At 53.8% G+C, this 20,834-nt stretch overlaps 1 protein-coding gene across 1 annotated transcript in view; it reads right to left on the bottom strand.

Moving 5' to 3' along the window:
• Positions 1–20,828, bottom strand: part of PRKAG2 (protein kinase AMP-activated non-catalytic subunit gamma 2) — a 338,501-nt gene extending 317,673 nt beyond the window's left edge. Inside the window, exon 1 of the mRNA XM_017863627.1 lies at positions 20,042–20,828. Within this exon, the coding sequence (XP_017719116.1) occupies positions 20,042–20,155 (114 nt within the window). The 5' untranslated portion in view covers positions 20,156–20,828. The remainder of the gene's footprint in view (positions 1–20,041) is intronic.
• Positions 20,829–20,834: the final 6 nt, after the last annotated feature.

Below are 20,834 nucleotides of genomic sequence, written 5' to 3'. Positions count from 1 at the left end.
CCCTCCACATACACCATCTCACACACCACACTCCACACACACCACCTTCCACACACACCACTGCAGACACTGGGATGTTTTTGCCAAGCAGAGAAGCTGCAGGCAGACAGGCATGGGCTGTGCCACAGCGGAAAAGTGGGTGGGTGGGGGCGGGCAGAGGGGTTGGGTGGCAGGAACCACAGGGACGGGTAGAGGCGCAGAGCCACACCTGCTCCCAACCATATGGACCTCACAGATGAGTCTGTGTCCCGGCTTAGGTGAAAGCTGAGCTCCATGATGCTATGTGCACCCTGTCTCCATTTCCAAAAGGATGCTTGCAGTGCAGTTAGATAAGATACCTTAAAAGGGGGAAAACCAGTAGCCACAGGAAGACAAAGTAAGGCGGTCTCCGGAGTGAGGTTAAGACACAAAAACCCGTAAGTCCTGCACACTCCCCAGACACAGCCACACATTCTGCCCTTGGGTTTCTCCAACAAATGAAGAAAGACGATTTCTTAAAAATTACAGCACACTCAAGTTTGCTCCATGACAAGCTCTTTATAGGACATCATTTAATTCTCATGACCACCTGCAGGCAGGTGTTCTTATTGCTGTTTCACTAACAAAGCAACTTAGGTTCAGGGACATCAGGTAGCCTGTCCAAGGTCACACACCCAGTGAGAGGTGTAGCAGGAGGGAAACCAGGTCCCCAAAGTCCTGGCTCCCCGTGGCGATTGTTCCAAGTCCCGCCCTGATGAGGACGCAAGCATAGGTGCCATGAGCACGCCGGGGGCGGCCCCGAGACGGCCCCAGGGGAGGCTTGCAGCTCTAGGGAAGGTGTTTTGCCTTCTTTGTTGCCTCAAATTAGGATGTGGAGGGAGATGAAAAGACGTCCAGCAGGGAAGGGCATGGATTTTGGAGACAGCCACACCGGGTTCACACATTGGCCTTGCCATGGCCCTTAGGCAAATGACTCATTCTATCTGAGCCTCCGTTTCTCCAACTGTAAAAACCGGGTGAATACTAGGAACAGGCAGAGTTGCTGATGAGTTAAATGGCAAAATATGTGAAAGACGTGAGTGTGGCACCCGCACTGAATAGAACTCAGTGAATGCCCGCATCCAAAAAACAAGATCACCCACGGATACTGTCACGGCGTCCCCACCGGAGCACGGTGGCCTGCGCCTCATCAGCCACCGTGGCCGACACAGGGAACAGAACTGGATCACAAGGCAGGTGTTTCAAGCCTGGTGAAACTCAGCTCTAAGGAGACAAGATAAAGGAGGAGAAGCCACAGGACAGAAGGCAGAAGACAACGAGAAGGGCGGAGAGAAGACGGAGCAGAAGAGGAAAGAAACAGAAAACAGTGACAAAAGAAACTGCTGGACGGCAGCCCAATCTCCTGCTTTCAGCTTTGTGTAAAAGGTGGTATCTTTTATGGCTCCAGATACACGAACCGGTGTAATTTTGCAGGCAACATTAAAAAAAACAAACAATCCTAAGACCCACCTATTTTCAGTGAGTCAAGAGCTCATCATTGCTGAAAACAAAACACAACAAAAAGTCAGCAGGGAGTGTAAGAGGCGGACACAGAACGCACAGCATCCTGCGGAAGACGGTGTGGGAGATGAGAGCCGGAAAAGGTCAGTGCTTTTTGCTGGGTGACATTCAGGACCTTTCTGCTCCTGCCAGCTCCCAGCTCCCAGGCCACTGAGCCCTACAGAGCTCTGCACAAATGAGGAATGAGGCCGATGCCCAAGTCTGCTTGTGAGAGGTGGCTGTGCCCAAGGTGGACCCATCAGCAACTGAAGTACCAAAAAGAAAAAAAAAAAAAAAGACTTCATGTAAATAAATGCATCTATAGTCAGCCTAGAAAAATGGCTGGAAATCAACAGCACGCTCCTCTCCACGCATTTTCTCGCGTTGCACGCTGCCTTCCGGCACCATCTGTCTGTTCAGCACAGTGGTTTTGTGTGGGCTCAGGCGCCAGACGGCTCCGGCTTGATGCCCGGCCGTGCCACCTCCTGCCAACAGCCTCTGCTGTGCAGATTTTCCCATCTGTAGAATGGGGACAACAGCAGCACCAGCACATGGCTGTGTGGGGATGAAGTCAACTGCGACCCACGTGTGCTGAGGACCTGCTGGCTTGGGAACGCTCGCTCTCTTTGTGGCCACTGTTGCTCTCCTTTTCCCTTCAGGTCTGACCTGGAAAGTCATCTGAACCAGGTGCCACCTCGCTGGAGCATCGGAAGGCAGGCATACAATTTCTAACACCTTCAATACAACCCTGAACGATGATTTTCTGTCCCTAGGAAGGAATGGGACATAGCAGACAAAGAGTTGTGGGTTTTACTCCTTTGGCTTCTCCCTAAGGGGTACAGGGTGCTGGGACTTGCCTCGCCCATCTCTCTTTGGGAATGAAGCGCTCCTTTCCCTCCTGCTGGTGGTGCTGTGGCCCCTCGGCTGCCAGCCCCTTGTGGGGACAGCCCAGGCTGGAGGAGCCACCTTCCCAAGGCCCCGGCCTCTTCCACAGAGAGCTGCATCCACTGATGATTGTCCCCAGCCCCTGCTGCTATCCAGCAAAGCTCGGAAGGGTGGGCTAAGGCCCTGGCTGAGACTGCGGGGCAGCCCAGCCTCTCCTGCACTGCGCCTACCCCTCCGCTTCCCTCCCCTCCCCTCCCCAGGGGCTGATCCCGAGCTCCCCAGTACTCATCAGCACCCTGCCAGCCTCAGCCACCGCTGTCCCCAGCTGGCTCATTCAAGAGCCCCATCTGTGCCACTTGGTGGGAAGGTGACTGAAGCTGCTGGCTCCTTGGAGCTTTACGCAGTATGGAGATTATTTTTATTTTTGTTTATGTATACCTTGTGCCACCTTCGGTATCCAGATGGCATAAAAATACGTGTCAGGGATTGGACTGGGTAAGCCTCAGTGGATATTTAAATACCCCTGTCTCCCACACCCCATTATTCCCCTCCCCTATTCACCTGCCCCCCCACACACACCACCCCTGCTCTACAGGAAGAGAGAGATTCACAGAGAAAGGGAAGTCCTGCCTCCTCAACGGTCCTGGACCACGGCCACGCCTGATGCCATCGCTGCTGGAAAAAGGGTCGACATCATTGTTCACTTCGGCCATTTCTCGGCTTCCTGTGATTTGAAAGTTTTCCAGTGCTGAGATGGGTTTGGTTTAAGCCCCCAATCCAAAGGTGCTTTGCTGGTAGCTAGGAGGTATTCAGCAAGCACCCACTATGCAGGATGCACAGTGTGGAGCACTTGGAGGGACCATAAAGACGAGCCGAACATAAATTCTGCCCCCAGGAGTCTTGATGGAGCTGATGGGTGCCCAGGCTTTGCCTCGCCCCTCGGAGACCCCTCTTCCTGCTCCTCTGCAAGGCTGGCATCGACAGCAGCTCCAACCCCATCCCCGGCCTCAGTGACTCAAGGGGAGTTTTCAGAAACTTCTCAGATCAAGGAAAGCTCAGAAAGTCCAGTGTCTCCTGAGGAGGAGCCAGACCCTGGCCAGGTGTCTCTCGAGTCTGTCACAGAACAGACTCAGGAAAAACAGGTCTCCGGGGCCTCCAGCAAAGAGCCGACACCACACCTGTACACACCATCCTGTGATGACACCACACCTGTACACACCATCCTGTGATGCCCAGTGAATGTGCTTCGAGGGCGCTGCACAGCTGTGGCACCAGAGAACGCTCTGTGGGGAACGGTGTCAGACGGGGCGGGGCGAGGTGAGACCCACAAGCCAGCCCCTGCTGCACACGGTGGTGAAGGCGGAAAGCTGCGGCAAGACCTTCCCACCATCTCCATGAGGCCTGTGGGTGGAGAGGGTGGGACGCAACTGCCAGCCCCGTGGAAAGGTATGATTCTCTAAAGAAGACAAAGGTGCTGGCCAGGAATCATGGTCTTCTGAGGGAGGGCAGTGCCCAGCACATCTCTCCATGTTTGCTGAGACACAGCTAAGGACACATGCTTAAAGGGCCATGAGATGAGCAAATAGGGAAGCCCTGGTGGCGAGGGCTGTGAGAGCGGAGGCGAGGGATCCGGCGGCACCTGCCTGAAGCTGTGTGCCCAGGCCCAGCTGGCTCTGCTGCCAGCCACAGTTCACAGTGCCAGAGCTGTCCCTTGGCGCCATCAGAAGCGGAGTGGACTTGGATACCTTCAGCTCCCCTTCTGCTCTCATCAGTCACTTGCCAGCCATCCTCTTTTGTCCCAGGTGAGAGCTGCAGGTTAAGGCACCGAGGATGTATCTCCATCTCTGTCCAGGGCCAAGCAGTTGAATGATCTGATAAATAGCCATCCCCCACTCTCATTTAGACAGTAGTCATCTCGGTATCAGCTGGAAATCCAAGGCCATGGGACTCACCTGAGTCCATGCCACTGGAGGGACGCAGGGTTGTAGGACGGGAGAGCCCATCTGCTGATGTAGTCCAAGATTCCCTCTCTGCCACCTGCAGGTGGGACTGTGGGCTGAGCTGACCGAGGTGGCCAGGCACCTGGAGTTTTAGCAGATATCACAGAAGCCTAGAATGCTGGACCTGGAGGGGCCTTTCCAGTCACTAACGGGGCTCCATCTGCCTGTCGGACGCTTTCATCCACCTTCCATTAAGCACATTAACTGACAGCTGTGATGTGCCCAGCCACTGCAATATGCCCAGCCAGTGCCCCTTCTCCAGCCTCCATGGAGCCCCTCCTGCCAGAGGCAGGGCAGAAAGGGGGCACCAGGACAGGCCCACAGAGAGACAAGACCACAGGCTGGGCATGCTTTGCACCATGCTTTGCAGCAGAGAGAACCAGAACTTCTTGCAAACACCTCACTCCTCCAACACCACACACGGCCACCTGCATCTCTACACTGCTCATCCTTCCCCACCCTCTCTCCTCCCTGGCGTCCATGCCTGTACTCGTGGACAATCAGAGACAAGCACTGATGGGTGCCACCTGTGGTGCCCAAGGCCTCAACTGTGGAAGGGGGTGTGGGTTTCATCTCTCACTGGGAATGAACCATCCACAAGACACGAGGGAGAGCACAGCCCCCAGCCCACCCCACCCCACCCGAGGCCCACTACAGACTAGAAGGAGATGACTTGGGGCCCTGAGTGTTCTCTAAAAGCCTCATAATATTTATTTTCTGGAGTCAAGGTGTAAAATCCCCATGAGTTCCCTATTAGATGGCAAATGCCCCAAGGAGAAGAGGACAAAAAGCATATATATTAACCTGAAGAACTGATGCCCAAGGATACCTGCTGTGCCCTGCCTCTCCTAGAGAGTACTGTTCTAGCCCAGGGAACACTGTCTCCCCTTGTCTGCCCACCTGTCTTCTGTGCCATGACCCTAGTGGGGTCACGATAGGCTTGTGGTAGAGGGAGGTGGAGGCAGACAAGACTCCAGGGACCCTGAAGTCCCAGTATTCTGCTTCTAGGTAGAGCTTACCAGGTTAGATTTCTGCCCACCACCTCAACTCTCAGCAGCCCCACCCCAAGACTTTGCCTTCAAGTTCCTGGCACGTGGACCCAAGGCCAAGGCCATTTCTAAGCACTCTCAGTTAAGGGTTCAGTACCTTCAGCCCTGGGGGCTCAAGCTGACTTCACTCTGGGGTCAGGACCTTGGCCTGTCTCAGTGTGAATAAGGAGACCTGTTCAACAAATTTGCAAATTATTCAGCCAAAGCCTTATGAGGGATTAAAAAAGAAATCTTGTTCAAATTACGATTAAAGAATCACCTGCAGGATGGGCATGGTGGCTCACGCCTGTAATCCCAGCACTTTGGGAGGTTGAGGCGGGTACTGGAGGCCAGGAGTTCAAGACCAGCCTGGGCAACATGGCAAAACCCCGTCTCTACCAAAAATACAAAAACTGGCCGGTCATGGTGGTGCGCGCCTGTAATCCCAGCTACTGCGGAAGCTGAGACATAAGAGTTGCTTGAACCCAGGAGGCCGAGGTTGCAGTGAGCCAAGATGGTGCCACTACGTTCTAGCCTGGGTGACAGAATAAGACTCTGTCTCAAAAAAAAAAAAAAAAAATTACCTCAATTGAAAAGAATAAAATTATCTTAAGCTGGGGCCATCCCCAGAAAACCTGGGATGTGATGGTGGCCACAGCTCCATTCTTAGGATCCTCCCACAGGCTGCTTATAAGACAGAGGGAGGCAACCTTTCCAGACACAGACATCCTGCTCTTTACTGTGGTCTCTCAGTCATGCTCCCCCACGTCCTGTGAGGTGGGGACTGTATTCTATATTTTACCCGTGAGGAAACTGAGGCTTAGATTGTGCCAGTAAACTGCCCAATAGGACACAGGGGGCAATCAGTGGCACTGGGTTTGCGACCTTGGCTTATAGCGCCCGAACTCATGCTCCCTCTCCTGCAGCCACTCTTCCGTTGGCAAGACGAAAACCATCCCATTTTCCTGCTCACACACAGGACTCTGTTCTTGAGAATCTAGTATGAGGGACAGCTAGGTCCATGCCCATCCCCTCGGTGGACAGATGCTCCCTCCTCCAATGGCACCAGGAAATGCAGAGGTCCCTGAAGGACATGAGGCCCGAGGCACTGGCATCTGGCCCCCGGGCTCTGCATTGCATGAAGGTCTAGGCGCCCGGCCGGTCTCCAGGTAGAGGACCATCCGCCACGGCAGATGCCTCCTGCCAGACACAGGATGCTGTTACTAGTCAATCAGCCTGAGCCAAAGCCCAAGTAATTTTCCCAAGTGGGAGGTGAAAGAAAAAAACAACACAACAATGTGCCTAAAATCTGCCCTTTTTATTCTGGTCAGTAGATTGGATGGAAAAACAATGCCTCTTTTTGAAACCAACAAGACATGATTTGTCTGAAAATTTTCTCTTTGAGATATGTGGCTCCCCTAAGATTTGTAAGTAGCGGGTCTACTCAGACTTTTCTAAATTGGGTTGTAGAGTTAACTAAGCATTTCCATTCTCAAAGATGGCCCATATTGTCTTCCTTTCCCCCTCTGTTAGTTCAGCTTCCGCATTTCCTCACCATCATCATCATCATCGTCAACATTCAGGTCGGCTGTGTGAGAGGTGGCTTCCTCAGGGCTGGGACATGACAAAGTGTAGATGCATGCCATCCTTAAAGGAGCTTATGGTTTAATTAAGGAGACGGGCTGGACACTTCAAAAGAAAAATCGTGAGATTTTATTATGAGAAAGTGACGCAGTGCTGTGGATGCCGTGGTGTGGCTCCTGGATCCCCAGGTGCAGGAAGCACTGGTAGGTCCCCAAGTGCAGGGGGCACTGGTAGGTCCCTGGGTACTGGGAGCACTGGTAGGTCCCTGAATGCAGGGAGCACTGGTAGATCCCCGGGTGCAGGGGGCGCTGGTAGGTCCCTGGGTGCAGGGACACTGGTAGACTCCTGGGTGCAAGGGGCACTGGTAGGTCCCAGGGTGCAGGGGGCACTGGTAGAACCCCACGTGCAGGGGGCGCTGGTAGGTCCCCAGGTGTAGGGGCACTGATAGGTCCCCAGGTGCAGGGAGACTGGTAGGTCCCCGGGCAGAGGGGAGCTGGTAGAACCCGGGTACAGGGGCACTGTTAGATTCCCGGGTGCAGGGGGTGCTGGTAGGTCCCCAGGTACAGGGAGCATTGGTAGATCCCCAGGTACAGGGGGCACTGGTAGATCCCCAGGTACAGGGAGCACTGGTAGCCGCTGGTACTCAGCTGAGTGCCTGGCTGAGACTTGCCCTCACCAGATGGGATCCGCCTCAACCAAGTTTACATCCCCTTCCCAGGGACAGTGTGGGAGCCCTTTGCCTCAATCTGGTACAACTCTGAAGGGCCATCCCAGTTCCAGAATGCTCCAAGGGGTCAGCTGAGGCCTCTGGTGTGAATGCTTCACAGCCCTTCCCCTCTGCTCAGTCCAGCTTGCATCCCTCTTTCACCACTGAGTGGCCAAAGCTAGAGGCACAGACTCACCAGCTGAACATAACCTTCAGGTGAAGGTAACAAAGGCCACTGGAGGGTAGACCATCATTTAACAAGGAATAGAACCAAATATGAGGCCAGCGCGGTGGCTCACATCTGCAATCTCAGCACTTTGGAAGGCCACAGCAGGAGAATTGCTTAAGCCCAGGAGTTTAAGAGCAACCTGGGCAAGATGATGAAGCCCCTTCTCTATGAAAAATCAAAAAATTAGCTGGGCATGGTGGCACCTGTGGTTCCGGCTATTCAGCAGGCTGAGGTAAGAGGATCGCTTGAGCTCAGGAGTTCCAGGCAGCAGTGTTCGAACCACTGCACTCCAGCCTGGGCTACAGAGCAAGACCCTGTCTCAAAAAAAAAAAAAGAAAAAAAAAGAACCAAGAACCAAATATGTCCACCTGCCTTTATGCTGTGTTTTATCATAGTAGTAAACTCCATGCCTGCATGCGGAGCCTACAGAACATCGCTTTGAGCCTTTCCTGAGAACTGATGCTGCCACATCTAGAGAGAGGAGAGAGAAGGGAGGTGATAGAGAATGGAGTCTGGAGCCCACAGCCCTTGTCTTGAAACAGCACGAAACAAGCACTGCTGTGAACCGGCTTCCTGACCTCCAGCCTGAAGAGCAGGCATCTCAGGCAGAAAGCCACGAGGCCGGCAGACGGCACTGCTGGCTCCCAGAACCCTTCCCTGACCATAGCCACGGCTGTTGGTCAGCCAGGATGGGATTCCTCTCCTTCTAACACACCTCCAGTGCAAAAGCCTGGGTTCAATCCTTGCTTTGCCACTGACCAGCCATGCAACTTGGCAGGTCGCTTAACCTCCTGGGGCTATTTCCTCATTATACGGCGGTCCAGGGTGCAGCTTCCTGTTTCTCTTCTTCCAGGAGCTACCATGCATCCTCTGCGCCACTTCCACACCTGGCAGGCACCCTGCAACTCTAAGGGGGAGGTCACCTGGCCCAGTTCTTTCCCTAGACCAGGTTATCACTGCCCAGCATTTCCCTCTGTCTTTGAAAATATTCTATTACCCGTGCCCCAAGGTCATGTCAGAAATCTCAAAATACACGTAACATGCAAAGCAGGGTGGTGAGGAGACGAGTGGCCTCTCTGTTCTCCTGGTGCTGGCAGCTCCCCAGGGGTGAAATATCTCCTTAGACACTCACTCATCTTCAGTGGTGCAAACCGGAGGGCTCAGGTGACACTCTCAAAAGCCCAGCTTTGGAAGGACCCAGGCCCCATCACTGCTCTGCACGCCCCTCACCCACAGCCCCTTAAAGGCCACTTGTCCCCAGGACAAAGCAGTTTCCATACAGCCGTGGTGCTTGAGCCAAACGGAGACTTAGGCTCCAGCCCTCTTTTTCAAAGTGTATATATGTATATTACATATTATACATATCACATATAGGATATACTTTAAATAGCATATGATTAGATAACAATTTTATATAATATTAATTATATAATATATGAATGTATTATATATGTAAACAGATCTTGACAGGTTAAGTGACTGGTTCCGCTCAAATCCTTCCGGCCCCTGTAAGCATGACCTTGCCACGTGACCTTGCTTCCCATCCACAGGCGGAATCTGTCCCTCCATCCCTCGAGTCTCAGCCATGTGACTTGCCATGGCCAAGGGGCCTGAGGAGCCCCTGAGCTTCAGGCTGGCCCTCTTGCTGCTGCCTGGACAGCCTGCTGGACACACAACCCAGTCATCCCCGTGGCTCGGCTGGCATGGAGCTGACTGGGCGATGGGCAGACATGCGGGCAAGTCTGTCCTGGGCCCCAGCTGCCAGCTGACCCCAGATATCGGCCAAGCCAGCCCCAACCGTGAGAACTTCCCAGCCAACAGAGAGAACAGTGACAAAGAAGAAATTCTGTGGCTTTCAGTCCCTATGTTTTTGGTGTTCTGGTAGCGGCAGATGTGAACCGATAGGGTGACGGCGTGCCCCAGGTTAAGCTTTGTGAGGGGAGAGAGGGGCCCATGTGGGTCACAGTGAGACCCCTGACCCTGGCACACAACAGGCTGCGGTCAATACTGGATGACTCAGTGAGAAGAAGCCCCTAGACAGGTGACAGAAGCAGCAGGCAGGACTTCCTGATTCCGAGTGTAGTGTTCATTCTAATAGCCATTATTTAAGAAGCAAAAACAACAGACTGAAAAAGAAGAACCAGAGAATGGAACCTATGAAAGTGGAGAAGGCAGGTCATTTATTTTTGAAATAAGAAGGGTAAAGAATATCTTTCAATGACCTTCATCTAGAAAGGGGCCGAGTAAAGCGTATGGAGACCTGACCCACGCAGGGCAAACTGCAGGGAGGCAGCAGACACCGTCCTCTCTGGACCCACGGTCCAGCCTCAGCCTGACCGTCCAGCCTCATCCCCTAACCCAAGGAGGCACTGGCTGCTTGGGCATCTGGGCCATAGCCAAGCAGAGATATAAAAAACCAACAAGACATAACAGAGACTTTTCTCAGCAGGTTGGGCTAGAATGGTTGTGAACCTCAAACTGTCATTTCTACAGTAAGGATAATAAGACTAATAGCAATACTAATATTTCACATATTACTTTAGAGATAAACAGAGACGGCTTATATAAAAGCACACATCTGGCATATAACAAGTGCTTCAGCAATATTAGCTCAATCTGATGACAACCGTGCCGCCCCAGATGGTATCTGATACAATCAAGAATATTAATCGGTCATCAGCACCGTGAATGCAACTCCCCATCAAGCATATCCAGGTTGCATGGAGGAAGAAGGCTCTCTAGGGCGCTTATTACAACATATGCTATAGACCAGGATGGGGCCCAGGTGATGTTTCTTCAAGCCCACCACCCCATGGCTGCTGGCATGGCTGAGGTGGTGAGCAGGGTGGAGCTGGGTAAATGGTTTCCACATTAGCTCAATAGACAAACGGCTGCATGGAGCCTGCCTGCCTGCCCATCTCCTGGAAGTTCAGCAGGTGACAGAGCTGTCCTCCCACCCCCACCCCTCGTGCACACCTCTTCACCCCTGGCCCCAGGAGGCTGAGTCTTGGTGGCCACCCAGGAGGGGAGAGGAGGTGCTCTGGACAGAGGGAGCAGCCCCGGGTCCCGGAGCTGCCACACCCGCAGCCTCTGACATGTCACGTTGGTTTTCTCACAGCCCCGCCACACTAGAACTTCCAGCAGTGGGAGGAGGGGACGCAAGGAAAGACCCAGACCTTGGAAGGGAGCATCAAAGCACTGTGGGCAGTGGGACGCTGGGACTCCTTCCTAGGGCCTTGGTCCCCTCTCCAGGCCATGCAAGCGCTGTGGGCAGTGGGACACTGGGACCCCATCCTGGGGCCTTAGCCCCCTCTCCAGGCCGTGCAAGCGCTGTGGGCAGTGGGACGCTGGGACCCCATCCTGGGGCCTTGGCCCCATCTCCAGGACATGCTGTGGGGCCCCGCAGCACAAGCCCTGCCCTACAGCTCTATCAGGCGGAGGCTGCAGCCAAGCTGTGCTTCGAGGGCAGGGCGCTGTTGGATGAGGTTCCGGGGCTGTGATAGCGTGGCACCACATACTGGGGGCTTTAAAATGGAACGGATTCTCTCATCGCTCTACAGGCCAGAGGTCTGAAATCAAGGTGCTGTGAGAGCCACACTCCCTCCGAAACCTCTGGGAGGATCCTTCCTTGCCTCTTCCACCCTTCAGCGGCCCGTATTCCACAGCTCGTGGCAGCAGCTCTGCAATCTTCTGCCTCCGCCCTCACAAGCCTTCTTGCCTGTGCCTCTGGATGCAATTTCCTACTTCTTAGAAGCACTCCAGGCATAGTGAACGAGGGCCCGTCCTAATGGCCTCATCCTAATTTATATGTTTATCACATCTGCAAAAACCCCATTTCAAATAAGGTCTCATTCACAGGTACGGGGTGTAGGGGGTGTGGGACTTCGACCATTTTTTTGAAGAATCCAATTCCATCGCACTGTTCATCCTTGTGTCCTCGCCACCCAGCCCAGTCCCTGGAAAGCACAGAGAAACGACTTGACTGCTTTCTGGTCTCAGCACTAACCCTGTGGAAACGGCTCTTAGCAATGGCTCTCTCTTCCTTTATTCACAAGTTGAGAATTTGTGTCCTATTTTCTCAAATTCTCCCCTCACCCTGTTGCATCCTTCCTCTTCCCCTCCCAGCACAGTGGAGGTCACTGCAGGGCTACCCCCTACAAAGAGCTCCCCAGAAGAAGGCCAGCAGAGCTGCAGGGCACCCCCCTCCAGGACCAGGCCTCTGGCTCATGGAAAAGACGCTGGGAGACTGGGGTTACGGAGCAAACTGGTCTTTGTCGTACATTCATCAGCAACTTCACTGCCAGGTCAGAGTATATCAAAACACAGAGGCCCTGGCAGACGCCCCAAAGCCTGGTGATATCCGATTGGTCCGTGACCAGCCATGGGTTGGCAGAGAGGGCTTCCTGTCAACAGGAAGTAAAGGACAGGGATTAAATTATTTTCAAAGTAGGTAGTGGAAGAAAGAGATGAGTGAGATTCCAATTAACCATTCCAAGGCAGGGCTAAAATACAGTTCCACCAAAGCACCTTCTTCTACTGGGGAAGCTCAGCCAGTTAATAGCTAACCCCTTCCTCTGGTCTGGGCGCACGAGCCGTGCAATGAGTAACAGTGCGGGCTTCTAAGAACTCCCTGTGGTTAAGCCTGAAGGACACAGCTTCACTCTCAGGTGGCCCCTCTGCTCATCTCAGAGCGAGTCACAGTTAATGAACCAAGCAAAGTCATGACTCTGTTTCAACATCACAGCTCAGCTGTCCATCGGCCTTTGTTTGTCCCACATTGTAAATGACGTTGACAGAACTGTGGGGTTATCAGGATGGGCTGGTTCACCGTCTTGAAAGGAACGAGAGACAGCTGGTGCTCCATCAGTGATCGCGCTCACTGGCCCCATTTTGGCCGAAGAGAGAGCGGAGGGAGGAGAACAGGCGAACCAGATTCTCACTCGGCTCCTGTCAGTGTCTGTAGCTCTACTCGGTAACCTTAGTGGCCCCCATAAATGTAAAAAGGTGCCTAGAAACAGAAGGACACTGGCCACGAGCTGAACACACCAAAATCAGCTCTTATAGGAAAACAGGGAAAGCAAAAGAAAATAAACAGCCAAGAAACAGGAATATTTAAGAGCACATGTATTTGCCTGAAGGTTTTAGAAGAGACAAACGGATTTACAAATTATGTAAGTGAAGTCTGAGTAGATGAAGAGGCGTTGGCCAATAAAAAGTGCTTCCAAATGATTTCTTCAGCCAGTCTAGTGTTTAGCACAGTAAAAATTGCAAACCCTGAGTGCAAACTAGCAATATTGTTCTGCTAGGTTTTATTGGCGGGCGGGGCAGGGGCGGGTAGTTCAAAGAGGCAGGAAAAGACACTAGTAATGCATTGAGAACCCTAACAAGTTGGTGATGTGTGAAAAGATGCAATATTGATTGAACTCACCAACTTGGTTGGGCTGCTGCTTCTGTTTATGTTAATTCAGTACTCGAGCTGGGAAATCATGATCCAAGATTTAACTCTTTGCATTCATCAGTAGGCTGCTCCTCTGCAGTATGTAGAGCCTTGTTTATACAAGAATCTTGGAACCCTCCACAAAGAGGTACCAGGACCTAGCGTGAGTAGGGCAGCAGGGGCCAGATGAGGGCAGAGATGCACATTTCACCTCCACTGTAATTAACCCTGTCATCTACCATGTCATGATGAACAGGCTTTTTCTCAGCTGGGCATTTGTGAAGTAGGGATAAGGGGATGAGGCCGCTCCAGGATGACTCCCGCAAGTCACTGAGCATGCGACTCTGCAGGCCCATGGGTTTGTGCAGGTTCTGCGCTACTCCCCCATGTGAGCTGCTCCATGGGCGTCTCTGTGCCCTCTGTGTGCCAGTCTTTGAGGAAGTGATCACGCATCACTGTTTAGCTGCCCGTTCCCTCTAGGACCAGCACTGGGCTGTGCTCAAGCGGCATTGAGCCAATGTGCTGTGCCCCACTGAGGACGCCCCCTCGCTGATGAGCCCTCTCACACCCCGCGAGCTGCAGAGCGGCAACCAAGCTTCGTCAAAAACCCTGGAGCCGCAGGCCAGTCTGAGCTCCTCATCACTGAGAAGTCTGACTACTGAAGGTCCCCATAGCACACTCTGGGCCCTACTGGAGCTTACGGCAGGGCACCTAAGATGCATCAAGCCACTGAAGGGCTGAGTCAAGAAAGCCTGCAGTGTGGCCTAACGGGCTGGCCCACATGGGCGGCTCTGGCTACAGGCTGGTTTGGGCATTCATCTTTATTTGTAAACCAAATGTTAAATTGCCTTTGTTGAATAGTCAGAAGTCAAGGATATCTCTTCTCAATGACAGCTGAAAAGGTGCAGATGATTGACAGATAGATAGATAGATAGATAGATAGATAGATAGATAGATACACAGACAGACAGGCAGACAGACAGAGGAATAACTCATGGGGGCAGAAGAAATGGAACAGTATTACACCAGGGAAGCTATTAATAGTACCCAATTGTTTTTAAGCCCCAGTAGGTACAAGAATCACTGGAGAACTTAAGAAAAATGCAAACTCACGGATCCCACCCTCAGACATTCTGATTCAGCGAGTCTGGGCTAAGAAGCAGGATTTTATATTCTAAACAAACACTGAGTGCTTCTACTTAAGCTAGTCCAGGAACCACACTTTGCAAAACATTGCCCTAAACCCTAATCCAGCAGATCTTGCTCAGGATCGTACAAACTGGCCAAGGTCAAAGCTGACGCCTCCACTGTGCCACACAGCATCCCCCTTCCCTTTGCTAAGGCTTCCATCCAGAGCATTTCAGTGGTGTGAGGTGCACAAAGCAGTCATGGTTGGATCCTCCAGCCCCGGGACAGGACACAGCTTCCCTTCCCACCCTCATCCTGGAGTTCCTGAGTGGCTCATCCAGCCGGATAGAGGCTACAGGGCAGGAGCTGGATGCAAAGGTCCGAGGCCATCACCAGCACAGAGGATGCATGGCCTCCTCACTGCACGTGGCTTCCCTCGAGGCCATGCAGCGGGGGAGGCATGACTGGCAACAGACCCGCCCAAGCCCAGTCCCATCTCTGCAAACGTTGTGACTGCCCAGCTGCCCTGGCTCTATTTTTAGTTTGTCTCCAGTGACTATGCAGGCTTTCTGGAGCACCTTTCCCCAGAGGCCCAGAGACATGTGCATTCTGACAGAAATGCCCCACTCAGTAGCAACCATCTGAACTCCTCTAGCCTGCCTCAGTGTCCCCAAAGGCTTCTGCCTTGGGTCCATCTGTCTGACGTCTTCCCTCCCCCTGGGCCTCCTGCTCTGTCATTGGCTTGAAACAGTTCCAGAGATGCACAACATGCCAGCCAGCCTTGATTAAAGCATGTCTACGGGATCTATGAACTTTAGCATTAAAAGGGAAGCTGCTTTTTCTTAGAGTGACATAAAGAAGAAGGAACACGCTTGCTACCAAAGTCTCAGCAGAATACTACGCACATCTATGCCCCCAGCGAGTTATTCCTAAAACCATTCCATCACCTTCATGATCAGCCATGGCTTACAAGAGGCATGGAGGCTCAGAGCAGGGAGCCGAGACAGGATGCCAACAGGCCAGGACTCTGACCTTTACGGGCCTTTGCTACTTTTAAAGGTCAGCATGGCCTCAGGATAGAATCTGCCTTCAGTCCTTCCCTTTCCTCTTCTTTGCATCCTCCTCCCTCCTCCTCCAAGACCCTGTAACTGCGCCCATAAAGGTGACACAAAATGCCTAAGACTGAAACCAAGCAAGGCAACATCTTCATGGTCCAAGGACCGTGTTCCCTTCCCCAGTACACAGCCATCAACCGAATTCAATTGATAAATTACTTGTAGTTCTAGGTCTCCACTATCAGCCACTACCCACTGGCCCTAGGCTGTCCCCTAAAATGGATTCTTCCTTCCTGGTGTCCCAAAGCCTAGATGGGCTGTTGACAGGAAGGGGGCAGTGGGGACATTCAAGATCATCAGAGCCCGAGAGAGGAGGTTTGCAATAATTGCCTCCAACACGCTAGGCCACGGTTCTGTTTATGATATGGGCTGGAGGCTGAGGTCCCCAAAATGACTCACTCGAATTCAATGAAGAGACAAGCTGCTTGGGCACTGGGGTCCCTGGAGGCCATCAAATGACCCCAGTCACAGGACAGCCAGCGCCACAGTGTCTTTCAAGAGTTACTCCTCAGAATCCAAGATGTCCTTGGCCATGGCAGTCCCTGGACACCACAATCCTCTGAGGCTGGGGTGAGGAAGCAAACGTGATTCCCCATGGATGTGCTGCCCTCTGCTGAGATACACTCGGGCTATGACCAGACTATCATTTCCCCCAAGAACCGGCCCGTTATCCCAAATACCTCCACATCAGTGCCTGCTAACTCAGCCCTCGCCATCCACTAGGTTGGCTTCTCACGTCCCACGTCTGCTCTTCTGCATTCTCTCATCGCGACTGCAGTTCAGGCTCTCGGACCCTCACCCTGGGCTTTTGCCAAAGTACTTGAGTTGGTTCCCTTGACACCAGCCCCTTTCCCATCACTCCACTCTGCACTGGAGCGTTGTTTTCTTTACCTTTAATGGCTTCTTAGTTTAGCCCCCCAGAAAAGACACTCAGACAGGAACTTAGGTTCAGGAGTTTATCCCAGGAAGCGCGGGCAAGGGAATGGGGAAGCTGAGGCAGGAACTGGCCAGAAGGGCCAGTAAGGTACATTATTGAGTGAGTTACACTGTGGGTCCCCACCCTGCTAGGGATCCCCCTGAGGCACCCTGCAGAACCCAGGTCAGAACTTCCCACTGAGAAGCAGGGTGGCTGGGCCATTGGCCACCAACTGGACCTCTCCTGGGTTGAGGGTCGCCCCTCAGGGCATAATCCCAGCACTTCCAGGGGCTCCCACACTAGGCTGAGCAAGCTGCCGGGGTCTGAGAGGATTCCTTCAGGTGAGGAGGGAGACATGAGCAAGACGCTGTTCACCGAGGCTGCAGGTGGGCTGGGCCCCGGGCACCAGAAGGAGGCTATCCACAGCGTCCACCGAAGCTTCTTCATGCCTTAAGGAGGGGGTCCTCACTCCTTGGGCCTGGCCTTCAAGGCAGCATTGCCAGATCAAATACAGGACACCCCCATTAATCTGGGATTTCACATCAACAATGGATATTTTTTAGTATATCCCAAATATTGCATGGCACATACCTATGCTAAAAAATGATTCATCCTGTATCTGAAATCTAGATTTAACTCGGCATTTTGTATTTTTAGTTACTACAGCTGGCAACCCTATGTCCAGGTGTTGCCTGATCCGGTCTCAAACCATTTCCTATGACCCTGGCTCTCAAATCCTTTCTCCAGGAGGTGTGGCTCTTCACCCGGAAGCAGCCATCCCCTCCTGCCCGATTCTGTGGGGTGCTCCCACTGGTTCCTCAGTGAGAGTATCACCCCCACTTCTCCTACATGACTCCTGCCTGCCATCTCTGGGTGTAAAGTCTCTCTGAACACATCAGGCACTGTCATCACTCCTGCCTCTAGAAGCAGGTGTGGTCTGCACTGGCCATCCTATGCCCCTGGATCATTTGCTAGCCTTTGTCTGAAAACCTCATTTTCCCAGCGAGGTTATAACCGCCACCTAGCCTGGCACAACGATCAATAGGTAATGACCATTTGGCAGATGAGGGGACCTCCCTGGTGCCCCCAGCAACTGCAAGCCCTGTGAGGACTTGGGCCAATCTTCCCCAGATCTCACCCTAACCAGAGCCTGGGCACATGGTCACCCTCAGCCACTGTGGAATAACTGAATGAATACTACTTTCGTGGCAGACTGGCTCATGCCAAGAACGTTATGAAAAACTGCCAAAGTCACCACTGGCAGCAAGAAGGGTGGTCTAAGGACCCCAACTATAACATGGTTTTTCAACATTCACGGCCTGGACTCACAATCCTTTTTCTGGTCCTGGATTTCGTCTCACATTACCGCTGGCACCACCCCACGGGCACACCCACACATCACTCACATCCTGCATTTGGAACCAGCCTCACTATGTGGCTGGCACACAAAATGGCCCAACCACTGGACAATGGCATGTTCTTGTTACTCTCTATACATTTTTTTAAAAACTAGGTGTCTGATGTATATGTATATGTATATGTATTCCCCATACATATATACATTTGTCAGGAGTTTTTCCGGGACGGGTGTGATGGCTCACGCCTGTAATCCCAGCACTTTGGGAGGCCAAGGTGAGCGGATCCCTCGAGCCCAGCCCATGTGGACCAGCTTTGGGCAACATGGTAAAACCTCATCTCTACAAAAAAAATAAATAAATTAGCTGGCTGTGGTGGCACGTGCCTGTAGTCCCCGTTACTCAGGAGGCTGAGGTGGGAGGCCCACTTGAGCCTGGGGAGGCTGAGGCTGCAGTGAGCCATGATTGCACCACTGCATTCCCACCTGGGGAACAGAGTGAGACCCTGACTCAAAACAAAACAAAAAAACAAAACAAAAAACAACAAAGAAGAGTTTCCCATGAGTCATTTTATTTCAATATCCCTATAAAGCAGGAAAAACGGGTATTATTTCCTGCATTTCACAAATGGGAGAAACGGTAGTTACAGGGTTAGCTCCAGTGATCGCTGTTTAAGAGGTCTGTGGCAGCAACATCTCACGTGTAATTCAAACACGGTTTTAAATGTCTTACATGAGAGATGTAAACAAGAATCTTTCATTTTCAAATAGAACACTTATTCCCGCATAATCGGGTCACCACCGTGGGGGCCACACAGCAGCCAGGGGTCCAGGTTTCCTGCCCCAGAACTTCCCAGCCAGGGAGGGCTGGCCCAGGGCCCGTGTGGGGCTCCTTGGCATCGGGTGTCTGGAACCCCGCCCCTGGACTCCACCTTCTTCATCCAAGCGTTAGACACGTGTGGGCCGGAATTTACACAGGAGGACCTTAGCGGGGCGTCCAAAAGAAGGGTGGCTCAGCAAACACGGGGCAGTGCCCCCTGGAATTCACAGTGGGAAGTGAGTGGCCTGCCTCGGCCATGCCAGCTGCGCCTGACGCTGTCGGGAAGGATTAGCTTTAATGAGGGGTTCAGACAGCCCACTCACTGTGCACTCCCACCCTGCCCGGGAGAGCAAAATAACTTTCTCCATGGAGCACTCTGCTGTGTGTGTGTGTGTGTGTGTGTGTGTGTGTGTGTGTACACAAACACAAACATTTACTTGGTTGGCTGAGGCGGAGGGCGTGACCCAGTGGGCCGCCACACCTCCCACCACCCGACCCCCCTACGCGGAGGAGAGGAACAGTGGCCGCGGGCTACCTGGGCGCCGTCCCGAAGGGAGGAAGCACCACCCGGCCCGCCGCCCCTCTGGCTGGACAAAGTGAAGCCTCAGATAGATCCGAGTCGCCAATGTCCTCCCGGGCGGCCGTCGTGGCCGGGGCTGAAGTTCAATGCAGCCTGCATGGGTTAGGGAGCTCCGAGTCCCCAAATACCACAGAGACCCAAAGTACACTCCCGGGGCGGGGGAAGGGAACGGCTGCAGAGGACACCCCCGCTCCAGGCCCAGAAACACCCCGAGGGAAACTGTGGTGGGGTGGAGGGGGTGCATTGGAAGGCGCAGCTACACAGCTCCCCCCACCTCCCGCCCCGCTGCTTTCCCCACCCACCGTCCCTCCCCTCCTCTCCCCTCCCCTCCCTCCTTCTCCGGCAGCCGAGCGCGGGCTCCACCTCCCCGGAGCGCAGTCCACACCGTCCCTTTTCAGCAAAACAACACAACGCACCGCCCCCCGCACCAGCACCCGGCTGGATATCGGGCTACGCCCAGCCGCCCACCAGCCGCGCCCGGCGCCCCCTCTAGTCTGCAGCCGCCTAGTCCCCGCCCCAGGCGGAGCCCCAGCCCGGGCTGCACGCGGGCAGAGAGAGAGATCGAGCCCCGGCTCCGCCAGCCCAGCTCGGGCCCTGTCCCTCTGCCCTTTCCCCGAGCCGCCCGAAGTGACAGGAGGGGCACGCACGGCGCGAGCGGGGCGTCCAGCGTTAACCGCTTCGGCGCCGGGGACCGGAGCTACAGGAGGGCTGGGGAGCAGGGGACCGAGTGCTGGGACTCACCGGAATGTGCACGCGCAGAGAACGCCTCTTCTGGCTGGCATTTTTCTTGCCGCCGCTCCCACCGGGGCTGGAAACATCTTTTTTCTTCTTGGTGTCCATAACCGCGCTTCCCATAACTCTAACCAGAAGTTGATTCTGGGTAACTCCTCGGGGGTTCGGTCCCCTCCTTCCCTCCCCCGGCCGCTGCCGTCGGACTGGAGCCGTGCGCTCTGTTACACCCTGAAGCCACCTCGTGGGGACTTCCGCGGGGAGGGAGGGTGAACAGGGAACTCGTGCCGCCGCCTCCGGAGCGCCGAGTTCAAGCGTCCTTTCCTACGGAACCCTCGCAGGCAGAATCAGTCAAAGCCCGTCCCGGCTCCGGTGTCTCGCGGGTTACGCGTGGCTGAGGTCTCCCGCTGGGTGACAAAGTTTTCTTCCTTTTGCAAAGGGAAGAAACATTTTCCACCCTCTCAGCTTCTCCCACAGATTCCCAGAGGTAACCTGAAAGGCAGGTGCAATTAAAACCAGCAATTTGGAAAACAACCCTCCTATGCCTGTGCCCAAGTGGGGAATCTGGAGCCAGTGAGACCGTTCGTGCATAAATGTAATCCTCGGCCGCAGAATAAACCAGCTCGGAGCCTGCAGCTGGGTCCGTCCTCCTTTCTGGGCGAAAGGGAGGGCGGCGGGGGAAGAGGAGGTGCAAGGCGAGCCCTCTGCGCAATTGGGCTACGGGCGGCCGCTGGCAGAAGTTCTGGCGGCGGCGCTCGCGGCCCTGTGCGCCGGAGGGGCGCCCGGAGACCCGCGGGCCGAGAAG

This window comes from Rhinopithecus bieti, unplaced genomic scaffold (genome assembly GCF_001698545.2).
Source record: "Rhinopithecus bieti isolate Rb0 unplaced genomic scaffold, ASM169854v2 scaffold_70550, whole genome shotgun sequence".
NCBI lineage: Eukaryota > Metazoa > Chordata > Mammalia > Primates > Cercopithecidae > Rhinopithecus > Rhinopithecus bieti.
Note: the sequence above shows the minus strand (reverse complement) of the source record. Positions and strands in the feature narration are given on the sequence as shown.